This window comes from Didymella exigua (assembly GCF_010094145.1).
Source record: "Didymella exigua CBS 183.55 unplaced genomic scaffold M421scaffold_55, whole genome shotgun sequence".
NCBI classification, from domain to species: domain Eukaryota; kingdom Fungi; phylum Ascomycota; class Dothideomycetes; order Pleosporales; family Didymellaceae; genus Didymella; species Didymella exigua.
This window is the reverse complement of record NW_022984829.1, coordinates 1-11,790: the sequence shown is the minus strand read 5'-3', so window position 1 is coordinate 11,790 and position 11,790 is coordinate 1. Positions and strand designations below refer to the sequence as shown.

The 11,790-nt window shown below is 49.2% G+C and overlaps 3 protein-coding genes across 3 annotated transcripts; all 3 read right to left on the bottom strand.

Annotated features, from left to right (window-relative positions):
* Window positions 1-78: 78 nt before the first annotated feature.
* On the bottom strand, window positions 79-2,078 carry M421DRAFT_426154 (MFS general substrate transporter). The gene is made up of 3 exons (XM_033594312.1): window positions 1,400-2,078; window positions 511-1,352; window positions 79-456 (listed from the first exon to the last, which is right to left on the bottom strand). The coding sequence occupies exons 1-3, from the start codon at window positions 1,817-1,819 to the stop codon at window positions 111-113; spliced, it is 1,608 nt and encodes a 535-aa protein (XP_033443304.1). The 5' UTR covers window positions 1,820-2,078; the 3' UTR covers window positions 79-110.
* Window positions 2,079-3,740: 1,662 nt separating this feature from the next.
* On the bottom strand, window positions 3,741-5,399 carry M421DRAFT_332405 (glycoside hydrolase family 43 protein). Its single transcript, XM_033589393.1, has 3 exons — window positions 4,758-5,399; window positions 4,546-4,701; window positions 3,741-4,500 (listed from the first exon to the last, which is right to left on the bottom strand). The coding sequence occupies exons 1-3, from the start codon at window positions 5,010-5,012 to the stop codon at window positions 3,943-3,945; spliced, it is 969 nt and encodes a 322-aa protein (XP_033443303.1). The 5' UTR covers window positions 5,013-5,399; the 3' UTR covers window positions 3,741-3,942.
* On the bottom strand, window positions 5,400-7,098 carry M421DRAFT_332399 (uncharacterized protein). Its single transcript, XM_033589392.1, has one exon. The coding sequence runs from the start codon at window positions 7,015-7,017 to the stop codon at window positions 5,788-5,790; it is 1,230 nt and encodes a 409-aa protein (XP_033443302.1). The 5' UTR covers window positions 7,018-7,098; the 3' UTR covers window positions 5,400-5,787.
* Between the last annotated feature and the right edge of the window lie 4,692 nt (window positions 7,099-11,790).

Here is an 11,790-nt window from a genome sequence, read left to right as displayed (position 1 = left end):
GCACGGCGCAAGTTTATCGTTTCAGGAGCGTGAGAGGTACACAGATGTGGACGTGGAAGAAGAAGAACAGAACAGAGCCTCAAAAGCTTGCTTTCTCGAGGTCGAACTAGTCAGGGCGCTGTCGGTGCCCACTTACTCTTTGCTCGTATTCTGGCTCCGTAGACGTAGAACAGGATCGGTACAGGCAGAAAAGCAACACAAAGAAAGCCCAACAGGCTGGTCGCCCACGGTACACCAAGCTTACGATACATTGCATGCGTGAATAGGGGGAAAAAAGCGCCAGCGAACGATCTGACGAAGGTATTGACTGCGATGGCACTGTTTGAATAGAAGCCGTAGCAATCGATGAGGTAGCTCAGACCTTGCCAGAACGGTACCATGCAGCCTAGACCAATAAGTGCGACGGATAGTACCTGCGGCACCCAAGCAATATTCGTATCACTTGTCCATGCAAACCTGTGTGATGTTAGCTCGAAATCGGTTGTAATGAATTCATAGATTTGGTCCTACCAGAACAACCCGATGGGCAGAGCAATGGCGCCAACAATCATTGGCGGGAGGCGTTCTTCTGGAATGCTCTTTCCGTGTTTCTTGAATGAGCGTGTAAAGTTGGTAGCTGTGCTGTATGCAATGACGCCAGCACCCATTGTAATGCCGACAATAAAGGCGCCGAATGGAAGCTGAGAGATACCCAGAGACCAACCCCGTTCTTCGTGAAACGACACAGGGAAAGCTTCGAACAACAGATAGACGATACCATACAGAAAGCTCATGTACGCAGTCACAAGCGCCAGGATAGGCTCCTGGGCAATCATGATGAACGGCCTCAGTAGATAGACATTGACCACAGTATTGAGCGTCAACTTCTGCTGGTCTGCCTTGGAGTAATACGAACTGTCACCGGTGGCTTTCCGCAGCTTTGCAGCCCGAAGTTGAAGAATTCGGGCAGCCGAAGTCTCGGGAATGACAGCGTAGCCGATGGTACCGAAGAGCGCTGCCATGATCAGGGTGATCCATGATGTCCACCTCCAACCCAGGTGTGACTCGGTTATGAAACCTCCAGCAATAGGACCTGCGACAGGACCTGCAAACCCGCCGGTTGCGAAGACACATATAGCGTATGCTCGGGGGATGGGGTCCCACAGATCAGCAAGGGCTCCTCCAACGACAGCGAGAGGAGCTGAAGCAAAAAATCCACCCAAAAAACGGCCTACGCAGACTGTTTCAATGTTCTGAGCAAGTGCGACTGGAATCTGGAAGATTGCAAACAGTGCAAAGCCAAGGAACAGTGGAAGCTTTCGTCCTAGAACTTCTGACATTGGTCCAAACGCAATGGGTCCGAAGACGAAGCCCTTGGTGTGGTCAGTGCCTGCACGTTGAGGAAAGTGGGCTAACGTACTAAAACGAAGAGGGCAACACCCAGTGTTGCGGTAACGAGTGTGACATCGAACTTGTCCACGATAAAGCCAAGGTTGACACTGAAGATGGAGCTAGCGAATGTGACAGTGAATACCATCAGGCCCATGGATATCGTGATACCCCATCTGCGCTTTGGTTTCCAATTCTTAGGGTTTTCAGGGTCGTCGGGGCCATCAAACTCCACAAGAAACCTGTCCGGTGCAGGTTCACTAGCATGGCCAGTCTCGATGCTTTTTTCGGTGTCCAATATCGCACCGTTCGAAACAGCCTGGCGGTCTTCTTCACTTTTTCGTGATGTCTCATTGTCGCTCGTTAATGTTGCTGTCGTCCTTGATCGGCCAGAAGAAGTACGCGCCAGCGGCGTACCTATCGCTGGTGGATCCGTCGTTGGTGCTGACATGGCAGATACAAGGGGAGTCGAGCTTGTTCTAAGAAGACTATATGAGGGGCATCAGCAGCTTTTGTAGCATCTGCGCCAATACGTCGCGCGTAGTGCATGTTGCTATCTCCGGGGCGTATGTGGTGATAAGCGAGCTTGACGATCTGCCGCCCTCGCAGAAACGCGCAGCCAGGCTTCTGAGCTTCAGACCATACCTGTAGTTTTGAGTTGTAACAGCTGTATATAGTCGGTCAGCTACACAGATTATGCGCAAATCACAAGTGCGACTGATGAGTGATGAAGGTCTGCGTTGGAGGAAGTGGGGACGTCATCGATGTTAGGGATGCGCTTGCCGTTTCGGGACGAAGGCCCCTGACAAACACACGGTTTTCTGACAGAATCGGCCATCACTCCGGCCAACCATTAGGATTTCCATCAGGAACTGTTCTATTTTCTGTGTAAATGCAGCCCTTCTGCCCTTTTTCTGATGTCTTTGCTGTGCCGCACTGCCGCTGATGCTCGCGCTCGCTCGTTCAGCCAGACATCGCGTGCTAGTGAGCCTGAGAGAAACATAATCCGTCTCGTAGTTGTAATACTCCGAGGAGGCTTTGTAGCCTCATCTAATCCTGCTCCTGTCGTTGTCATCTCCAGCCCACGTTGTCCTCCCTCCAGCTCATCTTCTCATGTCGGCGCCGCGAGGCCTTCCTGCCACTGCCACAAAATTTCGAATGGTGACTGCCAACCACAGTGTTGAATGTCGTAATCCTCTGCGCCGCTCAGAGCCCATCCATGCTGGCCAAACACTTCTTGATCGAGGTTGGGTGATGTCAGAAGGTTTTGAGCGCGGCTGACAGCAAGCGGGTGTCAGTCGTCCAAAGCTTTGAGCGACAGTACTACGCTTTGTACATTGACACGCCAGGGTCCCCATTTGTAGACATCTGCGGATTCATGTAGCATGCATGACTGCTTGTCTTCTGCTCTATGTTCATTCAGGCAACAAATTTCCGGGCGTAGCAAACAAGATATGCGTGTCGCCGGAAAGCCGGCGTGCGCGCGTGTATCATGTCTACTGTATGTTCCTGCCTGTTGGCGAAACGACGAAACGGTATCTTTTATTTCGGGTCCGTCGTCAATAAAAAGCTGGAGCTGGCAGAGGTGGAGGGCCACGGCAGGTCAGAACTCGGCCAGCAATTCCCACTGTTCCCATTCCTCTGTGTTGTACGAAAGAAGCTAGCGGGGAACTGTGAGCTGGGCACGGCTAAATCACCTGCCTTGGGGGAAACAAATGGGTCCAAGTAGTTGGGTTGTCCATTGGAGTTCAGCTTGAAGAACCCGGATGATTACTGATGCGAGCTTCCTATCGACCTCATTGCAGATCCTCGTGCAAGGGAGATATATACCGGTGACGCAGGAGAGAAGGCTGCGGTATGGTTCGAGAAGGAAAAGGGTAAATGACGAGGCGGAGCTCCACTGGAAGAGCGAAGAGGGGCGGCGGCCAGGGGGCCGTGTGCTCGTGCAGGCGAATCGGCAGCACTTCTGAGTAGGTTCTCATTATGATCGGCCATGGCAGAGAATGTAAAAAGCAAATAGATGGGTGGGAACTCTGTTGTTGCAAAATGATTCTGGTTGTGGGTGGTGTGGGACGTTCGTAGTGTGATGAGCGTTTGTGTAATAGGGCGCAATTTACTCACTGCGAGCATCATAACCGCTTTAGGCTTGACCACTTAGCTACGCTCACCACCGAACATCCTTCCTCTTGTTGAATAAACTCTTGTAATATTGCCCGGAGAGCAATCATCAACCTTCAAGATGAGCAAGCTTATGATCCTCTTACGCGATCGTTCCCGTGGCACAGACCACTCGACTGAGCGACCGCGGCGACAAATGCCTTCTGCCAGTCCTTCGACCAGAGATCCGCTACATCATCTACGAGTTCATCGCCCCAGGTAGTTGGAGATGATGTGGTGGTATATATCACACGGCAGTAGTAGGAGGGGTGTGGGATGGAGCGCAATATTCGCTCGCAGCCCCAAGGCAGGACGTTGTTTGTGGCCATGTGGCTACTCAAATTGACGTGAATCACTTCCTCGAATTTAGTAAACGCAACAAACTTCCTGAATGTAATGAACTTCCCCGCACTCTTCCTATTTCCCACCCAGTTTCGTGTACATAGTCTTACTAACCTGCACAACAGCCCCATGCCTCATCCCATCTGGGGAAAGACCAGGCGCACATGCTTGATACGGTACCGTGAAGTTCTCCGTATAGTAGCACTCATACCCAGGGCCACTGTAATTGTCTTCCCAGAGGTAGTAACGTTTAGGGTTGAGAATATCCTGGTAGCTGGCGGGACCCTCTCGAACCTTGTCAACTGGCACACCGATGCGAGTCCATGTACCAAACAGCCCATTAGAAGACCGATCGAGGACAACCCGCTTCACTTGCTGCGTATCGCTAAGATAGCGCACGTAGTTTCGGCCGCCAAGCCACTGGATCTCTTGGTCAATGACGGTCGCTGTCTGGTCGCTGTTCCAGCGTGCAGGGGCGGTGAATGTCTTGAAGTCAGTGGTGTGGCTGTAGTAAATGAAGGGCCCTATTGGTGTGCCAGAATGCGCTGTATCGGAGGCAGCGAAGATGTTGGAGCTCCAAAACACAGCGTATGCGGATCGGTCTACGTCCCAGATTGCTGACGGGGCCCAAACCTATAGTCGTTAGTTTTTCGTATGTCATTGCGGAAAGCAACTAACGTAGCCGGCAGTCGCTGGCATCATCGAGACGAGACGATCTTTAGACCAGGTAATTCCGTCGCTAGACTCCCAGACGAAGATGCCCCGGGAGCCGTTAGTCTGTGCGAGGCCCCAAGTGGTCTTGCTAATGTCAAGATCAGTTGCCAGGACGATCAACTGGCAGTCATTGATGTTAGTACTTTGCCTCGAGCAAAGGATGTAGTCTCACTGACCTTGGATGCATCTTGCGTCTTAAAGATGTATGGATCTCGTGCGCCACGTGTTCCGGTTGTTGGTATAAGTACAGCCTTTCCATTGTTCAACGGCGTGAAGGTAGATGGTTGTGATGCCGGAGCTAGGTTGAGGAAGACTTGAGGATCAGCGCCCTTGAAAACGGCAGCCAAGTAACCACCAGCGGTCTCCTGTGCGCATACAGGGCCTGCTAGGCCCAGGATCGCATACAGAGAGGTGTAAAGTAATGTGTGCATTGTGAAGACTTAACACTATTGGGACACCTTGACTTGGAAGTACAGATGACCCTGTATTTGTACTACCTCTAGGCTTCCGTAATTTCCGAGGATGTATCGGCGAAGCGTGCGAGAAGCGCAGAATGCCGAACAGATCATTGCTTCATTTAGATCTGGGGTACCACCCCCGCATTTTAGTTTGACGATCTCGTAACGTTACGTATACGAAGAAGCTAAGAAGCGCCTTTTTTAAGGGCGATCGCACGCAGGAACACTACAACACCCGAACAACCATCTGCTTCTACTTGCTGTTGCTCAACGCCATGACATCGCTGTATCTACAAGCCTACATAGGGCCATGGAGCAAGTAACTCTTCGCTGTTATAGTCAGACATAATTTTTATTTTGCCTGCTATGCTGTTGTATTATAGCGTACAGCAGAGCGAGCTTAGATAGTTTCTTTGTTAGCGGTTGGTCTTTGAAAACGAGCTTCTTCCTTGCAGAGCGTCATCCGTTAGTGTTGCTAAGAATAGCAGACCACGAGAGCATCACTGTGTCAAGAAAATGTGCATTGATGTACATGCTTCGAGTGCATAGCGATTCTCGCTAGCGCCGCTGTATCGGGAAGGTAAGTCGTTTCTGACGTGGACCATGATCAAAACAAAACGCCATCGTATCCTCGCTGTTTTTGTTCGCCATCGACGACAACATGTAAATGCAGGCCTAAGCCAAAAGCCGTACGCCAAGAAGATGCAAGTAGTGTACAAGTCCGCACGCAGAGTATGCAAGATGGAGTTTAAGATAGATCCATGGGACCACCGGCGTCGCCACGAGCGGCGTCGCTCGCAGTAGGCTGATGGATCGCGTCAGGACCAGGCACGGTGGGCTGCTTGTACATGGCCTGTACAGTCGACGCGGGAATGTTGATACCGCAATTCACGCCGTCCTGGCGGATCTGAGGGGAGTGCATGTAGCCCCATACGGGTGGAGGACCATAGCCGTTTGGTGTTGATGGAGTCGCAGGGGTCGAGGACTTGCGCGGGCCTTTGTTCTTAGGACCGCCTCCGCGCTGCGCTCGAGGAGCTGGGAAACAAGCGTTTTTCACACGGGTTTGGAACTCGGATGCGAAGCTATCGAACGGCTTCTTCAGCTCGGTGGTATTCCAGCCTAGCTTGTTCTTCATGCACTCAGACTTGCGATGGCTGATGGTGGAGCCTTCGATGCGAATGCCGTTGTTTTCCCAGCGTCTGCAGACATCTGATCGCGATAAGATGAGAAGAACAACTAGCAGACTGACGTTGTCATTATCGAGAAGGTGAGGGCAGTAGTCACAGACGTTGCAGGCGAAGTCGCGCATCTCCTCGAGCTCCCTGGTATCTGAGCAGTTGACAAAGCGTTCAGCCATGGAGAAGGGACGCACCATGTCTCTGCATATGTGGGACTGAAGAGTGGCAGCAACGGAAGAGACAGAAATGGGGTAGGTGTCTTCGCGGTTCAGTCGGCTGGTAGCTGCGGCTGACACGGTACCTGGAATGTATATGATCTCAATGTCGTCCCATGGGCCACGGTCGATGCGCAGCTTTTCCTTCTCCTTCTCAGTAGTGGCCGTTTTCAAAGCCCGCTCCTGCTTTGCAGCCGCCTCACGTGCAGCTCTAACGGCCTCTCGAGGGGTCGGGACATTGAATTTGTCAGCCAGCTCGACGGAGTCCCTGTGCATTTCGAACCTGGAGAGTTTGCGTTCAACATCGGGAGCACGTATCCAGTCTTCAGACCACGGCTCTTCTGCAAGGATTTTGTAGAAGACTTTGGTGAGAGCACGAAGCTTGATTTCCTGATCGGACAATTGGCGCCTGCTAAAGTAAAGTTCATCGGTCTCGTTGTAGGCATTCTCGATAAACGTCTTACGGTCCCTCTGAGTGAGACTGCCTCTTGAGGGGTCGTCCTTCCAGTCAGCAATGACTTCCATAAACTTGGCGTGGAAGATATCGTCGAAATGTTTTGAGACAGGCCGAGCTGATGCTGGCATATCATAAGCACGTGATGATGATGTTCGCGTTAGTTACATGTTCTTACGAGCGATGGCCTGTGGTGTCGGCTGTTGTTGTGGCGGCGAAGCTGAGGCAGCCGCGTCCTGGGTGATTGGTGCAGGCGACATGATGTCTGAAGCTCGGACGCGGGAATGCACGCTGCTACCCGAAGAAGGATCGTGTAAATGTTATGCAAGTAAACCCGAGTCCCTGTAATGATCGTAAGATTAATGGATTTCGATGGAGTGGACGTGTTATAATCCGTGTTGCGCTGATAGACGCGGGGTGGTTGGGGTGCTCTAGCTCGGGATGCGGTGTGAAAACATTGCCCACAATTCACAGTCGCCTATTTAGCGGGCTTGGCACGATGCATTGACTGATCACGTGTATCGCGCTCCCTCGAATTGCCACGTCATAGCTCAACCCTCGAGGCTCTGTCAATCTCACAAATTTTGCTGCATACAGTGTTCATTTGAGTCTTTCCATTGAGCCGCCGCTCTCACCGTCCGGGCAAAGCAGGCGGTAAGGCAGTCGCGACGTTCGGGTCTTAGCCCAAACTTTGACACCAAGACATCCGTGGCCATCCTGCACTGCCAACGGTCCTCGCTACACTTCTCAGCGTAAGGCTTCACGTCTCTGGGTATCAAGACAGGTTCTTGCCTAAGTGTCTGCGACAATATCTCCTGTTTTCTGGCTCGAGAAGTGCTTAGGAGCACAGGGTCAGGTCATCATCCCCAACACTTGTTGTGATATTTAAAAGAGTACAAGTCCGACTAATACACCAGAGCGTCAGTTCCACTGAGTTGAATTTAGATTGCTTAATCTAAGTCAATTCTGATCTATCTGCGATGTTGCTTCGAGTCGTATGATCCAGGACTGAATTCTATGGTCAAGCCTCCTGCGCTTTGGGGCTATCTAACAACCGCAGAAGATTCTGTGACCCCGGTCACGTTTCAAAATAAAAGAGTGGAATGAGGCAACTTGCACCTATGATATACGTTTGTAAGCCTTCATCGACACCAGTGCAGCAGAAATTGTGTGTCCCTAAGGTAAATTGGTCATTCATGTTGCTGGTACAAATGAACGTGATCGTAACCGCTCAACGGGTATCAGTCCATGTTGCCAAAGGCACCTTGAGAGCTCACCCCTGCCAATTGACAATCACGCAAGCACTAGACGCGTTACTCTTCAGAAGGCTTTTAATACGCGTCGCTCTTGGGACCTGTGTTCAATCTCATTGAAACCAGTATTGTTTTGTGGAATCAATTTCACATCCGAACTCGTCAACTGTCTTAAAGGATCTCTCTTCGTACACGGAGGCCATGACCTCAACAAATCGGACCGGATTGTGACGTCATGCCGCTTTTCTTCCTGCAGCTTACATATTCATCCTGGACATCTGTCTACCGACGTAGGCTAAACACATAGCACTAAGTTCGGCCATATAGTTTCCGGCCACATAAAGTTTCCAGTCACCCAACCTAAAGCAGCCACTAGTATAGAGTTGCAATTTTTATCAACAACAACGATTATACTTGCCATTCAGTACAAATAGAATTAAGAGCGCGAGCTGCTAATACTGCTGCAGCTTTCTGAGCTTCTTTCTCTGATGATTTGCTTGCCCATTATGCCTCCAAAGCTGCTGCTTGGTCAGTAGCAGCCTGTATACTCTCAGCGTTGCTGAATCGCTCATTTGGATCAGCTTGAACTCGCTTTCTTGTGCGAGTAACCCTGTGGGTATCTGGTTGGTATTTCATCCGTTGATTCTCAGCCTCGAGCTAGGCCTCTCTAGTAGTTTCTGCTGCAATAGCCTTGCCTGCCTTGCCAAGCACTATCCGCGTGCTTTGTGAGAGAGATTCTGACAACAACAGCTGCTGCTGGGCCTTATATAGAGCCTGTGAGCTCTGAGGTGTATTGAATATTAACTCTAAGGCAGCCACTAAGGCCTAGATAGTTGGAGGTGTAGCTAGTTGGCCAGTTACTTAGGATGATAGTAGTACAAGCTCTGGGTTGTACGGGCGGAGACCAGCAGCCCTCTAGCCAGCTCTGATTGTGCGATCAGATAGTGCTTCTTCTCTTGCCCTGTTGTATGATATAACAAAGCGCTCCTTCTTGACAGGTGCTGCGTCATCAAGGGCTAAGAGAGCTCGTATCTCATTCCAATAACTTGACTTCGGAACAGAGAAAGGAGCAAGATCTAGAGGCTACAACAGGTGAGATGTGTGGGCTGAGAGGTAGAGTAGATGTATCTTGTTAACCTTGCAAAGCCACATGAAGTTAATAGGTATATAGGAGCCGTAGATGTCGAGAAGGATGAAACAATAGCCACTATTGGCTGGTGAAGCTTTTAGTATAAAAATACGCTGTAGCTATTTCATATCCAATTAAGTTAGACGTACAGCCGTTCTTTGAAGCTGATAGAGCCAGTTCAGCGTGCCTTGGGCTAGGAACTAGGTAGATTGCAGATGCTTGCCTCTGAAGACGACTAGGCATTGAAGCTTGATGCTCGTGGCTGAGATTGTCTTAATAATCAATACCCACTCGCGATCGGATCCTCTGGGGATTTGATATAAGCCTTCTACTTTAATCGACTAGCAACAACTTAGAAGTTTGTACATACCCCGAGTGCGACTCCAGTCTCATCCATATTCCACATATCTTTATAAGTCTACACTGTATGCCTAGCTCTATTCCTGTCTGCTCAAACGGCTCAAGGAAGGCCTCAATAGTGTTGTAGTTGGCTGCTGTAGTACGTGCGCTATTTGATTTTTGGCCAACTATTAATACAACGCGTGGGCTGCGGGCGATTAAATAGGGTACCCATAGTTGCCTACGACGCTCATAGTCGCTATTCATGCGGAGGAGCTGGGTGGCCATCTCTTGTACGCGAGGATTGGAGGGAGGTTGTGCGCATGAGTCCTTATCAAGTATCCAATCTACTAGAAAGACTTCTTGTTCTGGGGTCAATTGCTGTTGTTTTGAGTAAGCTATCGCGTGTGGTTGTTGACCTGCCTGTCGGCTTTGCAACGTTGGTTGCGGAACGCCGTGCCGGCGCGCAGCTGCTCGCTCGCTCTTGAAAACACCAAAATCAAAATCTGCGATAGCGTTTTGTATAGCAAGCTCCTTGGGGTCCATTCTAAAAACGTATTGCTGATAATATAGGTTATTGAAAGTAGAGTGACGCGTTGGGTGGGGTGGCCAGAATTTATCAGTTACGTGACCGGAAAGTACATAGGTAGGTACCAATGCACGGAGTCAACCTGTTGCGGTATCAAGGGCAAATGTAAAACGTGTGTAGTTTGTTGTTCTCAGTTCTTGTTCTGCTTGTATCTTTGCTCTCCAAGGCTCGCTGCGGGGTCTGTTTTGATGACGTGTTTGTGATGCAGCTGAGGTAAGAGGTGCACAACAACATGAGAAAGTAGCACCAGACCACCGCCAACAACTCCCCTAGGCTAGAGCTAGCAACAAGCTAAATCTTGCCTTTCCTATGTCTTCCCTAGTCTACAACTAAAGGGGTTCTAATTCCTCTACAAGCCCTAGGAGCACCTCCTAGCGCTCTCAAAAGGACTGATATGAGAAAAGAAGGAACTTACAAAAAGGGTGGTCCTAGGGCTAAATTAACACTAGATCTCTACTAACCTATAGACTGTTTCTCTAACTAACAATAAGTAGTACTAAGTGAACGTACCCTTCCTACTGAGGCAAGGGATAGCTTAAGCTACGTTACAGGCCCTTATTGACTTAGGTGCTAATAGTATAGGTTATACTGCTACTATAGAGAATAAATTAGGCTCTATGTGACAAACACCAGACAACACAACCTAATACTAGGCCAACTGTGGCTGTATTAGCACAAGGTCGCCTTTGATTACTAAAACCAAGTTCTAAAGTTTAACTTGACCTAATGCTAAGCTGTTTACTTGCGCTAACACCTATAAGATACCTAAACCTAGTCTGTACCTAATGTAGCACTTTAAATAGCTCCTTTAGGTTTAAATATTAAATCCCGTCTAAATTAGGACTAAGGCATAACGTAGATTATCACCGAGCCGGCCATATCACCGAACTGGCCACTTTCTCTTGGCACAACCACCTTTTACCCTAACATAGGCTGGCGGAATGGGTATACTCCAACGTCCTTCGTGGGTACCCCCCAAAACTTTGTCAATAATACATGGATTCTAGCGAAATAGGGCTTAAAAGAAAGAGAAAAACTGTCTCTACATTTCTGTAGTAGAGGGTTTTGTTATAACTATTAAACTGCACAAGCTAGAGGCTAGAAAACGTTAAAAAAGGGGGGGTACCTAGCAAGCATACCTATTAATAGGTATACTTTACTAGGTAGTGTTAATAACTTAGCTAATACTAGGCAGAATAAGCTAATTCTTTTTTTATTAGAAGGCGCAATACTAGGCGCTTCTATTAAATAATAGATTATGTAAGCGTATCTCTGCTAGTTAAGAAGCTATAAGCCAAAACGTAAAAAAGCATACCCTACCCATCCGCCAGCCTACCCTAACACAACATGCCTTAACAACAACAACTTTAGAATACTGCTAAAGAAGGCAGAGTTATCCTTGCTATCTAGGCCTTCTATGCTAGCTAATTTCGCAGTATCTACAGCGCTGCTAGAGTGTTGAACATACCTTATTAGCAGGTCTCTAATTGCCTTTGCAATATCACGTTTTAACTAGACGTACGCGCTAATTGCTAGAAACTTACTATACTAGAGGAGCAGATAATTATCTAGTATATACTTAACCTTAATTCGC